The 18,969-nt window shown below is 40.9% G+C and overlaps 1 protein-coding gene across 1 annotated transcript in view; it reads left to right on the top strand.

The window, feature by feature from the left end:
* Positions 1 to 689: 689 nt before the first annotated feature.
* Positions 690 to 18,969, top strand: part of znf608 (zinc finger protein 608) — a 67,735-nt gene continuing 49,455 nt past the window's right edge. Inside the window, exon 1 of the mRNA XM_085366864.1 lies at positions 690 to 1,607. Coding sequence (XP_085222990.1) covers positions 690 to 1,607 — 918 coding nt within the window. The remainder of the gene's footprint in view (positions 1,608 to 18,969) is intronic.

The raw sequence follows: 18,969 nt of genomic DNA, 5'->3' as shown, positions 1-18,969 counted from the left end.
GGAGAAATCAAAGAACATGATTCTCACAGTGCTTCCAGCGGTCTCCAGGTGAGCGAGGGAACGATGTAGGAGGTGAATGACGGCATCATCCGCTCCAATGCCAGGCTGGTAGGCAAACTGAAGTGGGTCCAGTGATGAGCTTATTAGGCGCCGAAGCTGAGCATTTAGTGGGCATCCAATCACTGACACTTGAGCTGATGCATAAACTATAAAACAAACACGGCAGCGCCCTCCTGCGGCCAACTAGTTGCATTTTCTGACAGTAATTAAGTGGCATCTGAGACATTGGGAAGATGCATTCACAGTCGAAGGAAAACAAAACCATCTATTCTCTCTTTGAAAATAAACAGTAATGTGCTACATATCCATATATTACTGGGGCATTTTATTGTTGGGATTGAAATAAACCTTCCAAATGTGACTTTATGAACTTTATTCGTATTGTTTTTATTATTTTATGAAAACACAAGTGTAGATTTGTGATTATCGTGTTTTACTGTGCTGCGGGTGATAACAGCGAGCAGCCCTGTCAGATACTGCGAGCTGTCATTCAGTCTGTGTGGTAGTTTGTGAAGGAGCGGGCCTGATGCTCCGGTGCTCTCCGCCACACTGCGGCTGGCTGGCGCTCTGACAATGACTTGCATGCTGATTATTGTGGAGATCGACAAAGGAGACAAGGAAACGAGGAGATGAACCGTTTCCTGAGAGCTGGGGAGAATGGAGGGCTGCTGACAGACTGCAAGGAGCTGTCACCCAACCACACCGCCGCCTTCTCCTCCTCTTCCTCCTCCTCTGTCTCCATCGCCTCCTCCTCCTCCTCCTCCTCTTCCTTCAGTGCCGCTGGCTCAGCCGACAGACACGCGGCCCTGCCCTCGCTCCAGACCCGGACACCTGGCGGCGGCGGGTCGGAGCCGAGGAGATCCGCGCTTAAGCGTAAAGGAGTCGGCCGGGAGGGACGGGAGGAACCGGAGGCGGCTTCGGCGGATCACTCATCAGCGGCTGCTGTCGTGGTGCGAGGCGGCGGAGAAGCGTGCTTCGGGATCGGCAAGCAGCAACAGCAGCAACAGCGTCGGGAGGCTCAAGGACGCAGCGTCGCTGGAGAAGGTCTGGAGATGATTTCAGCGGTCAGCAGAGAGGCGGACGGTGGCGGCGGGAACGGAGTCTCCGAAGTGACCGCTCCTTCTGCGTCATGCGCCAAAGGCAAGGAGGAGAGGAAGGGGAAGAACATGATCCGGGGCTGGAAGAGGGAGCGAGACAGGGAAAGGGACGCCGCTGCTCCTCCTGCCCGAACGAGGAAGGAGAAGCCCGGTGGTGATGGCTCGTCTCCTCCTCCTCCTCCTCCCTCCGTCTTCCTCCCGTCGTCCGCCCTGCCCGCTCCCGAGCATCATCTGTGCCGCGACGGCTCCGGACACTGCCTGTGCGCCGCTCCGGACTCCAGGCTCCCGGGAGATATCAGCAACGTAAACAATAACAACAATAGTAACGGTGCCGCCGCCGTCAGCACCGGGAAAACCGCGCTGGAGTGTGGAGTTAAAACCGGCGCTATTGTTGTGAGACGGCAGCAGGACGACACGCCGGCCGCCAAGAAGCACAGAGGAGCCGAGAAGGTGAGCCTGCTTTTATTGTCTGGGGGGGGAAACAACAATGCAACACGGCAACAAAAGAAGCACACCTGCAGGAAGCTGCCTTTAATTTAGCCTAACGCGGAAATAAAAGGAGGGAGGCGGTCAGTCAGATGCAGGTGTAGAGGCCACAAAGGAGCAGCAGACACTCAGAATGGTTAAATGCTGCCACATGATATTTATTTGCCATTGTTGTTGCCCAGCTGGTGTCATTGTTCCCGCTCTCTGTGTCTGTGTTGATGTTTACCAGGCTGAGATTTCCTTTTTCTTTTTGGAGGGAAGATGAAGAAAAAAGGAGGAGGAGGAGGGAGGAAGCAGCAGCAGCAGCAGCAGCAGTGTGTCCTCCATCTCCATCCTCCTCCTCCTCCTCCTCTTTCTAGAGCCATTTAATCCAGTGCTCCTTGTTTTTCCTGGAGATTAGAGGAGAAGGCATGTGCATCAAGAACTCAGCAGTAAAGGGAATTAAAATGTGATGCTGTAATATAACAAAATGGCAAATGTCATTGTCCATCATGGTGAGAGCAACAACAAAGTCACATTATTTTATTCAAGCAGACTTATTATGCTTTTCATTATATTTGTCAGGTGTTGACTGCTTATATGCAAAAGTTTCAGATAATGACATCAGTGTGTTTACAAGTAGCTCCTGTGAGCCAAGAGCTATAAATGCTGCATTTAAGATACTTTGTTTTACTGTTTCTGCATGATGTCATAAAGAAGGGTCATTATTCCTACTGATTTAGGCACACAAGCACAACTCACCTTCTGTTTCTGAAATGCAGCCAATCAGTTGAAAGTTGGCTTAAAGGGGGAGGGGCTAAAACAACTGGTTAAAGAAAAGGCATAGTATAAGATAAAGAAGGCTTAATTTAACCTTCCAGAAGCATGTCTTTAAGTCTGGCAGCTTCTAGGCAGTTATTGTAAAGCTTTATCTAAATCAACTTGAATTTCAGTGGTCACCTCAAGATAAAGCCTGCATGTCGCACCAGCTGTCAAATGTGATGGATAGAGCTTGAAGAAGTTCATTCATTTTACCTGAAAGTACTGGTTTTAAATAATCCTTCCCAGGTGCACCACCAACTTAGGAAAACAGAGAATAAAAATTAGCCTTGCCTTGACATCCTCCTTTTTGTTTGCTTAATTCATTCAGGAAGACACTCAGGATATCAAATATAATCAGGCTTTAGAGCGAGGGTCACATCCTTTTAAAATAAGACGTAAATACTGCGGGTTGACAGGTCGGATGGCTGAGGTTTAATGAGCCACTCCTGAGCCGGTACAGCGGCCTAGCAGGAATGGTTGGGAAATCATTTTTTGGAGGGTTTTGAATAAGTCATCCAGCAGAGAGGAGATGGAGGGATGGGTGGAAAGGTAAGATGGGGACAGAGATGTCTGATAGAGAGGGAGGAATGGGATGTAACAGCAGAGGACATGCACTTAAAGACAAAGACACAAAAAAGAAGCAGATGGAGTATGTCCAGAAGGTGTTTTTTTTGTTAGTTTTTTAGAAACACACATGCAGGATTAGCTTTATGAGGCAGGAAAAACTGAAGCTTCCTCCTGCTGCTGGCAGATGCTGTTGACAGGAGGAACGCTGGTCTGCACTGGCTGCTTTGTTTATTTGTTGATCTGAAGGATTCCCATTCAGCAGTGAAACACACACACACACACACACACACACACACACACACACACACACACACACACACACACACACACACACACACACACACACACACACACACAGTCACCCTGAGCTCAGTCTGTGGAGGCTGTAAGTCATTTCCTGTCAACAAGAATCTGGGCTCCACTCAGCAACTGTTGGGTGTCCTTTGATTATAGAGAGGCTAAAACCCCGAAAATTGGGCTAATTTGATATTATAATGGAAATAAATCAAGTTTATTTCCATGAATGGATCTCTGTGGGTCATCCTGAGTTTGCACTCTCCACATCTGCTTTAGAGAATCAGGGAAATGAGAAAGTCACACTATGCACAAATTAGTCATATCATTAAGCACGTCTGACCTGTCGGGGCAGGGCCATTGGACCTCTGCTGGCAGCGGATCCTTTGGGTCCTGCAGGTTGTAAGGTGGGGCCACTGCAGATCATGCTCACTGGGAATGGGATGTGAAGAGTGTGCAGCCAAACTGTATGTAAAGATGGACATAGCCACTGTGACGTCACACATAAGTTTGCAAAGTCCTATTACTGAAGCATTGAGCAGAGCATTTTCACTGTTCCGCGTCTGCTTCGGCTGGAGGTTTCATCCTATTAAAAGGGAGTTTTTCCTTCCCACTGTCGCTAAGTGTTTATTGGAGTTTTCCCTGTGTTATTTTCTCTGTCTTTGCCTTATAATATAAAGCACCTTGAGTTAAACTGAATTGGACCAAAGTAAATTTAATTATGATTGTGCATTTTTGATGGTGTGACTTGTCAATCATAAGATAAGAACATAGCTTCTGGTCCTACTAGACGCTAATGGTAGCAATAACATATAGAATAACATGACTGTAGTGATCTCACCCAGGAGTTCCTCATTTGAGCTGATGTAATTTTTCTATGACAAAAATGTCAACACAAGTGCTAAAAACCGCAGTTCCATTAATGGCCACTTGAGGCTTGCTCCAAAACAATCCATGCCCTCATTGACTTTCATTTGAAAATGAACCCAAAAAACACACATTCACAGCCTGATACAAAAACCGGTGTCAGCTTCTATGGATAACTTCCCCCTTCAGAAAACAGCCTATGAGTCATACATTTGGATTTTGTTGAGGTTAAAAGTTAGGGACATGGATTATATGACTGGCAGGTGTGCTGACACAGGTGGCTGTGTGTACTAGCTGTCTGTCACTGAACTGGACTTCTTGACTGCATTTGTGTGGTTGGTGCCTTTTGAATCATTTCTGAAGCCTGCTGTGAGGTTTCCAATAAGTCTTTGCTTTATGTTTTGTTTTGGGAATGCAATTTTGTTAGTCTGATACTTCCAGCAGTACTTCTCAGCAGATATTTGTGTCTTTGCTTTGCATCCATACAGTTTGTGGATGCAGTTTGCTGCCCTTAGCTATAAAGTCCCACCCTCTTATCCGACACCAACACAGCAGTGGGCCATACGTACAGCCTATAGATACTGAACTAAGCTTCAAGTCTGACATGATGGATTCCTTTGTGAATCTTGTGTAAATTCAGCGGCCTTCTAATGATATGAACAAGCTGTCATTTATGTCCTATTTTACAGTTTTGATTAAGAAGAAGTAAAAATAAATAAAAAATGTTTTGCTAATGCTTTTTTTTCGCCCAAGTGAAAATTTCACAAATTAACGTAAAGGTGCTTAAGGGATTACAGACTGATTGCACAAGAGTTTCAAGGGCATCTGCAAAGCTCAAATGCAATTATTCATTAAAATATAAATAACATGTGTTCTCACAGCTGTATGAGAGATGACTGACGGTTTTCCCCTTAATGTCGTCTACATGAACCCTTCCTACACCTCAGTGGATGAATGCACCACTAGCTTCGGTGTCATCATGGTCTTTGCATATGAATTTAAAGCCGAACAAAAAAACACCACAGCCACTGCAGAAATATCCAGTTTCATGCACTGCAGTCCTCCTGCTCTGACATGTTTCCTTCACTTGAGCCCCACAAACTGAGCATTTGTCATCTGCGGCTTTTAAGTTTAGCCTTCAAATCAAATGTCTCCAGTATCTCGAGACTTGGTGTTTAATTATTACTCTGGAACCAAACACAGATTTTTGGGCTGCTGCACCTTTTGGAAGTTAATCTGGTTAAAATTAATGGAGGCACAATGAGAATGAATGATGTATGATGCATCTAATTTAAATGGAATCAAAATTGGATTAAATAGTTACGCCCTGCTGATGAGAACAACTGTGGAAACAGTGAGTACATGGAAGAGCTTGTACTTGTGCATAGAGCTAATGAACTACAGTCAAATGGAAGAAGATTATACAGAACCATACATTAAAACTGGTGACAGTACTGAAGAGCCTTCTTTTAAACTTGTTTTTGAAATATGAGTATTGCTGAAGATTTAATCAATTTTGTATTTTATTTTCTCTTCTCCAATTTAGAGCTGGCTGAATATCCTGGAGGTTTTTTCGGAGAATTTTTCAAAGTTCGATATTCTAACATATCAACTGATATTTTCGTTTTTCTTTCAGACACACGAAAAATGAGCGGATTTCCTAAACCTTTGTCATGTGTAGTTATGCAGTAATTTATTAGATACAAACCTGACACTGTTCATAACAACTACACTGGAGAAAAGTTATTTATAAGGCTTTAAGGTAGGGATGATTAATATGTGGCTGCAGACACAGGGAGCTGTAGCTAATAGCTATCTGGTAGATCCATCCACCAGTGACTCTCCTGGACCTCCTGCTCATGTTTATGCTTCTTTATGCAACTGTCTGATCAATAATAGAGCTTGTTGTCTGGTTAATTGTACAAACATATTGTACATGATGTTTTTAATTCAGTTTTAGGGTGTAGGATTTTCTTAGCTTACTAATTAGCAGGTATATAAGAATGCACATTGCTAGTCAGCTTAACACTTCACTCTCTGTCCAGTAGTCACTTTTGTCTCCAAAAATCCTAACATGGCTGTGGTCTACACGACAATGTTGAGGTTCCAAAGTACAGAGTCCAGAAAATGATTGGTCTATAATGTCTATAATGCTTATTAGCATCCACCACTTAAAAACTGCAATAGCTGGTAGAAACAAGATTCCATTCAGAGCTAAGTGATCATAAACTAAATGATGTGATGTTAGAGAAAGATTAACCATCAAATGATCACTTTTACACATCATCCTGAAGGGAACATGAATGCTAAAATTTATGGCTATTCTTCCTGTCATTTAAAAAAAAAAAATCAGCACAAAGCCTCCAGAAACTACTAAGCTGAGAGTCCAAACCTCTCCAGCTTTTTATTAGCACTCATTTTATATAACATATTGTTAAACGAAGGTTTTAAAACCATGACAGCCCAAATATTTGAATACTTTAGAAAAGAATCCCTCTCAGGTTGTCTGAGACTTAGGAAGAAATCTAAACCATACAGCATCATATTGATGACTAATCCTGTTTTGTGGATGGTCTCATCGCAGATATTCTCCAGGCAGAAATTTGGTCTGCTTTTTTTGTCTATTTGCTGCCATACTATAGCATTTGTCTCTGCCCAATTGAGACGCTCAGCATGAAGTTTGATCACAAACAATTTAACACTTCACCAACCCTTTTGAGAGCGGCTTCTTTACTCTCACAGTTATAGCTGAGCTGCTTTGCTTTTTGTTTTTTCTGAAACTATTGGCATGCTACAACCTCACATCTTTAGATGTCATCCAGCTAGCTTACTTACTACTTATTCCAGCTCTGCTAAACCTCATAATGCATTAATGTTTTGGAGTTAAACTGTTTCACAATTGTTTGCTTTCGGGAACTGAAAGAGCATTTGGACCCAGAAATGGCTAATGATAGACTTAACACCACGATGAGAGCACAAGGAAACTGCAGAAACGTGAACCAACTCAAGGGATCATCACAACTGGTGTGATTCTTCCTTGGTGGAGCAGATATGTTGTACTGAATTTTGTGAGCAACGCACTGACTAACCGAGACCGTATCATAGCAAAAATTCTTGCAGAAAAATGCTCCAATTTACCTTCAAAAAGCTACCCTCTCGCTAAAATATAAATCTGATCTAGCCACACTGGCAGAAATAAAAGCAGTTCTGCTGCTGCTGCTGAGGCTCAGGCTGTCATCTGCATGACAATAAGATGCACTTGAGTTTCTCTGTGAATGACAGCGGCTGCTCTGCTATCACTTTCTGTCTGTCAGTCTGGATCCCTGCAGGCTGAATGAGGATGAAACAAAAACACTCGGCTCCTGACGGATCCTATCGCCTAATATTGAATTCTGATCACCTTGCAGCAGAAGCATCAACGCACCCGCCAATATCCGGTTATTCCATTTTCTTTTTTCAGAAGCATCATTTCCCGTTGTGCTGTAGTCGCAGCTTTTGAGTCGTCACGTTTACCTGGTGGGTTTTAACAGGTTTGTGCAGGCTTGGTCTCCATGGTGACGTTGACAGTGTTTAGTTTATTCAGGAGGAGTTGTAGTGTCGCATGTAAACAGCTGATCCAAAGCAAGCGAAGCAAGCATCGGGATGGAGAGTGATGAGGAGAGGCCAATGTAAGGCAATGTTCCTCTTTAATGCACCATTTCATCTTTCTCATCCATGTATAAATAACCAGATCACTTTGCCCAGCCAGCTTTTTACGGGTCCATTACGCACTTACTTGGCTTTTTAAGTTTTCAGCGTTTTAAGCTGAAATCCTCCAAAACTGCACCTTTAAGAGTGAGTGATTATGAAGGATAATAGGCTGAGACTTTTGAAATGTGTTTTTCTGACAAATAAAACTATTGTGCCGTGTTTCACTGGCTGAAAGCTTTCATGATGACAATGAATGTATTACATTTTCAGCTATGGCATACATTTTATTAAATAGGTTGCATTAAGGCTGTAAAATCATAACCATGATTATTCTGGTCAGTAATCGTAATCTTGATTTTTCTCACTAAACATCATGCATTTATTAAATATGAAACCTTTTTCTATAATTTCAGCTTAAACTGTATTATACTGTAAGGATTCCTGAGCTTTTTGGGAGAGGTGAAAGCAAACGACTCTAAAGGAAAAGGTCTTGTTAGTAGGGCTGGGCAGTCTGCCCGTAGGCCAATCATTCTTTTGTTGGCGGGGAGGACGTTAAGTTCTACTATCCACCTTGTAAAACACACAGTGTGCTCAGTAACACATAGTTTAGTTTTTATTCTCACTTCTAGCATGAAGAGATGTTGATGCAGTGACGTACAACGATGAATGATTCAACCGACCTTAACTGGTAAACCGTACCACGTCATAATATTTGCTGGCTCTAAACTTCTACTAACACATTCATCACATCCACATACAGCAAGTTTGACCATCATCGATCATCATCCACAACCCTTTCTTTCTTTTTTATTTATTTATATTTATACATATATCAAACACAGGAAATGGAAAATAAACATAAAAGAATTCCAGCAAAATTATCTGTAAAACAAAAACAAAAGGTGTTTGAAAAGGAGCAGGAAGAAGCAGCGGCTTATCCAGACCTGCCCCAAAGTTTGCCAACAATTTCTTAATCCAATTGGTAACTATATATATGTACATATATACACACACACACACACATCTGTGTACCTGTGTAGACAAATGCTCTCTCATATCAACAACATAACAATATTCTCATTCTGTACAATAGAACAGCTGTATAGCTATATGCCCATCAAATATGTATTGCTTATATTTATTCTTATATTGTGCAATATTTTTACCTTTTTTAAAATTTCTTTGTTTAGCCACATTCCACAAACTGATATGTATGTGCTGTGAACACATGACTGCTTTATATTGCATTTTCCTCTCAGGTCATACGTGAGAGGTTTATTCTTAAATAAATGAAGCATATTATTTCTTGCTTTTCCTGATACCAAACATTATGCATTATCCTTCTTGCTCTTTTTTTGCATTGTGCATAGAGAGAACTCTTGTGTTACCCCAGACCACTGTTATTCTTATTATCCTTCTTATTATCCTCCTTATTAGCTTTTTAAAAAAAACAATACTAGTTAATTAAAAAAATGATTTGTTTGATTTGTTGTTGTCTCTTCCACAATCCTTTGTGAATTAGCTTGACAGGAGGTTAATGGTTTGTTTTTTCATTTAATGCAAAACACTGAAGTTGTGCCAGGTTGTGTCACACAGATACTCAAAAACACTGAAATACTGGACGCTGAGATTTAATGATTTAGTTTTGAGACTAACAGAGTTGTCATTTGGAGGGCTGGTGATGGAATAAGTTACAAGGTGGCCAGACAGCTGAATGCAGTGTCTGTTAGGTGGGACTGAGGTTTTCTATATATTTTAATTTATCATTTGTATGTGCTTTTCCTTTAGTGGTATTTTTCTTCTAATCGAGTTAGAGTAAGTTGCTAAAAACTACTTGGTTAAGTTTAGGAAAATTGCCTACATGTTAAAAAAGTGTCAAGGGAGGAGTGAGGACCCAAAGACTGGATGAGCAAATAATTGTGAGCGATGAAATATCAAACTCAAAACGAAAAAATTAAATACAAAAATTCATAAGAAGAAAACAAAGAACACAAAACACAAACTGGCAACCAACACAATGAAATGCAGCATTATAGAGCATGAATTATGGGAAGACAAAGACACAACATCATAGATGAGACAGAAGGCACACAGAGTGAATCACAACAGTAGTTGCCTCAATGCACTTTATATTGTAAGGTACAGACCTACAATAATAGAACCAGAATGACAGTGAAACTCTAAAACACAACAAAACCTTGAGACTATGATAATATCACACTCACTTGGCACTTACAGTGTCTTGCAAAAGTATTCGGCCCCCTTGAACTTTCCCACATGTTGTCACATTACAGCCACAAACATGAATCAATTTTATTGGAATTCCACGTGAAAAACCAACACAAAGTGGTGCACACGTGAGAAGTGGAACGAAAATCATACATGATTCCAAACATTTTTTACAAATAAATAACTGCAAAGTGGGGTGTGCGTAATTATTCAGCCCCTTTGGTCTGAGTGCAGTCAGTTGCCCATAGACATTGCCTGATGAGTGCTAATGACTAGATAGAGTGCACCTGTGTGTAATCTAATGTCAGTACAAATACAGCTGCTCTGTGACGGCCTCAGAGGTTGTCTAAGAGAATATTGGGAGCAACAACACCATGAAGTCCAAAGAACACACCAGACAGGTCAGGGATAAAGTTATTGAAAAATTTAAAGCAGGCTTAGGCTACAAAAACATTTCCCAAGCCTTGAACATCCCACGGAGTCAAGCGATCATCCAGAAATGGAAGGAGTATGGCACAACTGTAAACCTACCAAGACAAGGCCGTCCACCTAAACTCACAGGCCGAACAAGGAGAGCGCTGATCAGAAATGCAGCCAAGAGGCCCATGGTGACCCTGGACGAGCTGCAGAGATCTACAGCTCAGGTGGGGGAATCTGTCCATAGGACAACTATTAGTCGTGCACTGCACAAAGTTGGCCTTTATGGAAGAGTGGCAAGAAGAAAGCCATTGTTAACAGAACACCATAAGAAGTCCCGTTTGCAGTTTGCCACAAGCCATGTGGGGAGACAGCAAACATGTGGAAGAAGGTGCTCTGGTCAGATGAGACCAAAATGGAACTTTTTGGCCAAAATGCAAAACGCTATGTGTGGTGGAAAACTAACACTGCACATCACTCTGAACACACCATCCCCACTGTCAAACATGGTGGTGGCAGCATCATGCTCCGGGGGTGCTTCTCTTCAGCAGGGACAGGGAAGCTGGTCAGAGTTGATGGGAAGATGGATGGAGCCAAATACAGGGCAATCTTGGAAGAAAACCTCTTGGAGTCTGCAAAAGACTTGAGACTGGGGCGGAGGTTCACCTTCCAGCAGGACAACGACCCTAAACATAAAGCCAGGGCAACAATGGAATGGTTTAAAACAAAACATATCCATGTGTTAGAATGGCCCAGTCAAAGTCCAGATCTAAGTCCAATCGAGAATCTGTGGCAAGATCACACTTTGTATTGGTCTTTCACGTGGAATTCCAATAAAATTGATTCATGTTTATGGCTGTAATGCTAGTGTTTTATTAGCCCTTTGTCTACCCCGAACTCCTCCCTATGCTGTCTTAGTGACTTTCACTTTAATGTAACATTGTTTCAACATTTTCTCTTCTGAGGATTCCGTTTGAGTGGTTAAACCAAGAGAATAGCCAAAGTAGATTTTAAATCAAATAGATCGCTTACAGAGCTTGGAACATCTTTAACTATCAGCATGGAAAAGATAAAACTGAGCAGCAGCTGTGCAGGTTCACCACCTTACACCTGTAAGGCGCTAATAATGCTAAAAAGGGGGAAAAAAGGTGTTAATGAGGACTGGAAGTGTTACAGTGTGATACAAAGAGAGAATCTGTCGTTTTTCCACTATTGACAGTTATAGAGCACTAAATAAAAATATTCACTTTTATTGGATAATTAAATTAATTGTCTCAAATATTTATTAGCATTTCTTTACCCTCTGCTGATCACTGACTGGACTTTATGATGGGCCCTGCTTTTTTATTTATCATCACATAAAGGTCACCAGCTCTCAGCAGGATTCAAACTTGCGTCATACAGTATGTGTCCAGTTTTCACCCAAGGTTGATAATCAGCAGAGCTTTTATGTTGTTTATCCTTCCTTTTTCAAAGAATATTGGCTGGAGCCAGCATAGACACATAGTTATCTAACAGCCAGCCAGATGTTTTTCCAAAAGACTGAACATGTTTTCTAAAGGCACGAAATGTCTGATTGTGAAGTCTTGATGTGGATTTCTAAAGGGTGGGAGGACAAACCACCAGGGATCTGACACGTGTTTGCTAAAATGTGCAAAGACTAAAATTTACAGCTGTTAAACTCTGAGTTTTATTCTGGGAATGTTACAAGGAGGAAACATTGATATAAAAAGATCTCTGTGTAAAACAATGTCATTGTTTAGAGCATTACAAACAGAAATCCATCATTTCCCACAGGGTTGGGGTACACATGTAGGTGGGCATTAAAAGACGTGAAACCACACCTTTTCCAATGACTTATTAAGTAACACTTGACAATAAATAGAAAAATTATCAGCTGCCGCAGTGAGCTGATGGACTACAGTGATACCATCTTGGACTACAGACTCACAAGAAATAAATGGGCGACCCAGTAAAGTCTTTGTGTGGAAAGGATGGCATTAACGCTGAATTCTGGGTGGGAAAACGCAAAAGACAACATTTTAATTCTTTTAAATATTTGTTGATATTGCCCTGGCTGTGAAAATTAGCTTTGGTTAATTTGTTTAATATGGGCAGTGGTCAGAGTGATCAGGACACCAGTCAAGGCAATTTTTGACTCGCAGGATGGGATTTGTATTTCATTTAATCTACCTGACTCTAGTTTTATGTAGGCATCCCTGCATATAACCAAGAATGTGTGCAGGTACATGCAGCACATACAGAATTTCATGAATGTGTGCAGAACAGCTACACCATCATCATCAGAAAAGAGAGAAAGAGAGAATGGGGGTGTTTGTGTGTGTTGGGTTAATTTTGAATTTGAGCTTAATGCAAATGTGCATTTGCAGAGACAGGGTACTAATTTTTCGCCTCATCTTTTTGTTTAACTGGGTGTGTGTGTTTGGTGGTGAATGACTGCTGTATGTGAGAAGAGGCATAACAAAGAGCAGAGACGAAGCAGACTGACAATAAGTAGAACTACATGCCTAAAGGGAAAAAAAAGGCATGATAGCGGCTTCTGCACAAAAGTAATGAACAAGAATTAAATTTACTGCATTAGTACACATCAAATGGTCTGATTGATAGCGCACCGCTTCAGGGAAACTGCAGAACAACCAAAATTATTGGGGTCAGTTTGGTAATTGCATGCAATCTATTTGTGATAATGCTGCAATTAACTGTGATAAACTGGTGAAAATCCCAAATCAGATGCCATCTGTTGCAAATCTGTAAAACTGTTGTCTTCTACATATAAAAAAGAAATCACATTAAACAGAAATTCACATTAATTTAGATTCAGAGTTCAGCCAGGACGCCACAGATTTAAAACAGAAATTCAGAAATCTCTTTACAAATAATGATGTTGTTGCTGTTGGATGGCAATTTAACCACAAAGTGACACAAATGCTCAGTAATGTTGCTTTTATATAAGAGTATAACCAGAATACATCCATTTGACAACCTGCTGAGTTGAGTCCCCTGCTGCAAAGAGACGTGTTGTGTTGCAGATGAGTTGCGCTTACTGCTGCAGACTGAGACTGTGCAAAATTTCATCATCGCCCATTTGTAGAAAAGACTTTGATATGTTCACCCTGTTGAGAAATATTTATTTTTTCCTTCTTTTGTTGCGTAAAATCCACCTTTAATTTCAGTGCTTCAGCAGAGAGCAGTACTGGCAGGAGAGTTTTACTTTGGTTTTGTGTGTTGGCTTCACGGGGCTGTGATTGACAGGAGACTATTGACTGAAAACATGGAAATCAGACAGGCAGACGGCAGAAGTAGACCCCTTGTGAATATGAAGAAAATCTGAAGCTTTAGAAGCTTTTGAAAATAAGCGAGTGACCTTGGAATGCCTTTTTTTTTAAATTTTGCTTTCTTTATTTAAACACATAGCTACATTAGTATGCTTCAGTTCCACTCGCCAGCCTTAAGTTAGGTATATAATACAAAGGTGTTTAGCTGTCTAGTCCTTAAAAATATCAGCTTTTACCCCTAAAACATGGTGACTGTAAAACCCCAAGAAACAAAACCCTCAGAGTCTAAATGAAAATGTTTTGTGTCAAATATTAAAAGCTATTTGAAATTAAAGGTTTGAGGTTTGAATCTGTTAGGCTGGAATAAATCAGTGAGAATAAGAGTGGCAAAACCTGGAAGCATGTTTGAAATGTAACAAACATATAGGCAGAGTCATCAGTGTCTTCAATAACGATAAATTAGCAACAGCAAAGCTGCACTTTCATTAGATGTCATTATTATTATTCAACACCAGGCAAATGAGCATCCAAAAGAATGGGTTCCTGGGATTGATTTACCCTTTAAATGTACATTTTATCCTCTAGATTTATTTATTTATTACACATTTATTAGGCATTTAAAATATGATATTGTGGTCATATATCTGTTATGACTTTACATCCCCCATGACCGGCCAGAAACTGAGCTTTGGACAATGTGAAATAATTGTGGTTACAATATGATGACAGAGGCGTCCATAGATCCACAAAGCCAGCACGCTGTTCCCTCATTGTTCACTTGTTCAAGGCAGAGCCAGAGTGGAGAAGCTCCAGCAGTTTGTATTTTGTCTTGTTTATCACAGGCCATGACTTGTACTGCTGCATCTTATGTCCTTGCCTCTAGCAAAAGGTAGTACATCGGTCTGTTAAACAAAGATCAACCCACAAGACTTGAATGCATGACTGCAAATAGAAAAACTGCATGATTTATGAGATTTAGGTGCCTTCGGTTCTTCTTTCATACAATTCTGACTTTTTACACAAGGTCTACGAAAAAACGCAATTCCAGGAGTGTAACTTAAAAAAACAAACCAAAGCAAAGAATCACGATTTCACATGATTTTGTTTGCTGTATTGTTTTTATTGAAGCCTTACCTTTGCTTTAAGAACAACAAAACTGTTACTACTGTGCAATCTGTGAGCTCAAACTGTCAATCATTTTGCACAGCCAGGGTGCAGCTCCATTGCTGTCGTTACTGTGGGCATTACTGCAGACAGAAATTTGTGGAGTGATACCACAGCACATGTTTATTTGCTCTCCTTTCCCAACGAGAGAGGGTTGACAAAGATCATTGATCAGCTTGAATAAATATGTAATCAATCAAAGCTAGGTAAGTCTGACTACATGCCAATATTGGCTCAGTTTATTGGCATTTTGATTAATCAGCCTGATGCAGACTGAAGGAAAATGATTTTGTTTTACTTGATTGGACAGAAGCTTGAATAGAAGAAAAGGAGAACAAGTGGACGAGCAAACGGCAGTGTGAAGGGTGTTTTTAGAACAGCTCATGTGGAGGCTGGACTGAGAGTCCATTAGCTATCAAAGTATCAGTGCCAACAGAGTGAAAAAGGCTTCATGGTATGACAGTACGCCCACGTGCTCTGCTCTGCAGGCTGGCAGGTTTTCCTTTGCATCCATTCATCAAAGCCTCCAAAGCCACAGGAAACACAGAAATAAAACAGCATCATAATCTCACCTCCCACCGTCTGTCATTACCTGAAAACTCGTCGAAGAATCACCTCACATCCTCTTCTTCTTCGCTTCCTTTCATATTTTATTTAACTGCAGCTTTCCTGAAACATCTTGTAGCGGCTGCACTCAGAGGGATGCTTCAGTCGCTCTTTGACTCAGGCAATGAGTGTCTCATATGTGCTCAAATCCAAATCAGATTAAAGCTGCTTTCATCTGACTCAGACAATATGATGGCAAATCAGGGGATGTGGTTTTTGGAGATGTGGTTTGTGTGCTCTTCCCTTTTTCTAGTCGTACATACTATATGAAGAAAAAGTCTTAAATGAGGCCAGCATATATACTAGGAATTTCCATCAAGAGGTCAGGCTTCAGACTGTTTCAGGCACTTTTTTTCTACTCTTGGCTCTCTATAAAGAGTGAATATCTCAGGCAAACAGCTGCGGCTGTGAGCACAGAAGCCCCACCCATCTGCTGTTCAAATCGTATGTTTACGAGGGGCAGCGAATCACAGCTCTGTGCTATGAAGCAGGATTTAAGGTTAAGCAAGGTAATGTCAACGTTATTGGTGTACATCACCACCAAAACAGGGCAGCTAGAATAGGCAAGTAGACTAACTACACTTACTGTCCCATTGGCTGCAGCTAATTTGCTTTTCATCTCTATTATGTGTTTATCTCACATAATATGCACAGCTGAACTTTTCTTTTAGTCAAACAACATCAGTGAATGCTTCAACTGGACGTCTTTAAATTTCCTCCATCGCAATGATGGCAAAAACTGGGGTGCTCGTTTTCGGCTCAAACAGCTTCTCAAAGGATGGCAATTATTACATCGGCTCCATCAAACCCTTTTGCTAAGAACCTTGACATTATTTGTGACCAACATTTGAATTTTGAATCTCACATCTCAAAGCTCATCCAGTCTTGCTTTTTTCATTTAAGAAACTCTGCAAGAATCAAACCTTTGACACTCAGTAATGTGGAATTTGATAACTTTAAGTAACTTTTTAAGTGCCTGTTTTAACTGGTCCAGAATGCAGCAGCTCGGCTGCATAAACAACAAGCCAACACACAACACATCACCCCAATTATCAATTCCCTTCATTTCTTTTTTCTAATTCATTTAAAAATGTTATTAATAACATGGCTCCAGTCTACACAGCAGACCTGCTCAGACTATTTTCCATCAGTTAGCCTTTCTGGTCTGGTCTGATCAGGGTTTTTAACTATTCCTTGCTCTAATTTTTTAAACCAGAGGCAATCACGCTTTTGAGGCTCCTGAACTTCTGAACAGCCTGTCAGGTCAGCTCAATCAGTGGTCTGTATTAAATGACCACTGATTCAGCCAACCAGCCCATTATTTTTGGCTCTTGTTCTCCTAATGTGTGTTTGTATGTTTAGACACATGCACGTTTCTTTAATCTGTGCTTTTATTGAAACTGCGAAGCACTTGCAAAAAATGTTATACAAATAATTTTAGTTAAACAAAACCACAATGTTCCTCTTACTGTAACTAACTCTTAAAAACACAAAATCCTGTAGATGCCAAAGGATATCATAGAAACCACGAGGATTATTCAACAGTTATATTTTTGTCGACTTGTTTATGCTCTACCATTGTGCTCTTTTTTTAATCCAGTGAACCACTATATTTATATCCTGTTACAGAGCTAACAAGATGTGTTTTATTGGTGTCTAAAGCATCTAAAGCACTAGATGTAATCCACAGAGGCCTGTTGATAGTTACATTAATGCAACAAAAGCAGTGTTAGTCTGTAAATTTCAGTCCAACAATAAAATTATAAATTGCACGCATCTGCAAATGCGGCAATTAATCTTCCTACTTGAAAACAGTGTGGTGGCCGTTGGATTTCCTTTAGTTCATATTTGCTTTTGCAATTCAAGGTTGGCAAGCCACATCTGGTTGTCACATGTGGGGTTGCCATGTTATTACAATCTCTTTTTTGAAAGGATAATAGCTCCCATGCACAGGCTGTTTACTGAGTTGGAAGTAATGGTTCACTGGCCAATCATCTTTGCCATCTTTAAGGTTTCACATTTCCCCCGATGGAGTCTCTCATCAGCCGTCACACTAAGAGCGTGTGATGTCTGCTTCACTTCAGATGCTTTATAATTACATCATTATGAAAACGCTGCTTGCAAACACTGCAACTCGGGGAGATTAATTTATGCAGAATTGTGCTAATGTAATTATTGTTAATGGTTGATTGTGCAGCAGCAGTGTTGAAGGAAAGAAAGAGGTTGAGATATTTTGGAGCAGGAGTTATTATAGCGGTGAGTAATGTCCATTGTTTTTCACTCGGTTGGTTTAAATGCCATTAGAGCTTGTCATTCAATAGGAAGGTAAGTGGTTTTTGTGTGCGTGTCTGTGTGTATGTGTGCTGATGAGGGACTGAAAAAGGAAGAGCTGAGATGAGCAAGGCTGGAGAGAGAAAATGGGAAAAATGGCTACTATTCGTGAAAACACACACAGTCACGCGTGAAGCACAAACGCAAACACACACTCGATAAACCACAGATTGTCTACGCACACACACACGCCTCCTCTTTCAGCAGCCTGACAATAAAGACAGAGATGATTTTTGTCTGCGAGAAAAAAAAACATCAGTGAGGCTGCTCACTGAGGGATTTAATATGAGGGGAGGAGGGAGAGGGGAGGAAGGACACAAAGAAAGCAGAGGAAAAGGAAGAAAAGAAAAAGGGAGGAGAACGAAAATGAGGTAAAGGAAAAAGGAGGATTGATGGATGGGTGGAAAAAGGAAAAGATGGAGGGATAATTGGATTGATTCAAATTCTTTTTGGCATTTTTGAAAAACCGCATTGCTCTGTGGGCGCTTAAAAATGCGATTCAAGATTTAGAGGAAAAAAGAAACATGAAAACCAAAGATGAAAAAATGTCTCTTTGTTTAATTATAGATTTTAGAGTGAGAATTAATGGAAAACTCAGTTGGCTCCCTTGACTCTCACCACCCAGCCTCCCTCTCCTGATTAATTTGGGTAAATCCAGCTCTGCATGCCAGTTAGGACAGCTATTTGTGATTCAACCTCGACACAAAGCTCCAGTGTGTCGGAGGAAACATTAAAGTTGAGTCTGCTTTATTTGAACTGCAGCAGATTTTTCTGCTTGCTTTCTCCTCTTCTCCTCCTCATCCTCTCCCTTTCACCAAAGTGGATTTAAAGGGTGAAATTGACACACGGCTTTTATTGAGATCCCTGAAGTCCCTGAAGCCTCTTTTACAAGAGGCAAGAACAATATAAATTTAGGCATAATCTCATAGAAATTTATTAAATTTGATTTGGGATTTTGATCAAATGAATCAAGTCATTTGATTTGATTCTGTGATGCTGTGATTGGCGTATTTCAAGAGGCGGCTGAGGTTGCGCCTGTCCACTAATTGGAAGGCAGGTTGTTG

Source organism: Diplotaxodon limnothrissa, linkage group LG12 (assembly GCF_057381915.1).
Source record: "Diplotaxodon limnothrissa isolate DT_005_m linkage group LG12, D_limnothrissa_male_GT1.1, whole genome shotgun sequence".
Taxonomy (NCBI): domain Eukaryota; kingdom Metazoa; phylum Chordata; class Actinopteri; order Cichliformes; family Cichlidae; genus Diplotaxodon; species Diplotaxodon limnothrissa.
Note: the sequence above shows the minus strand (reverse complement) of the source record. Positions and strands in the feature narration are given on the sequence as shown.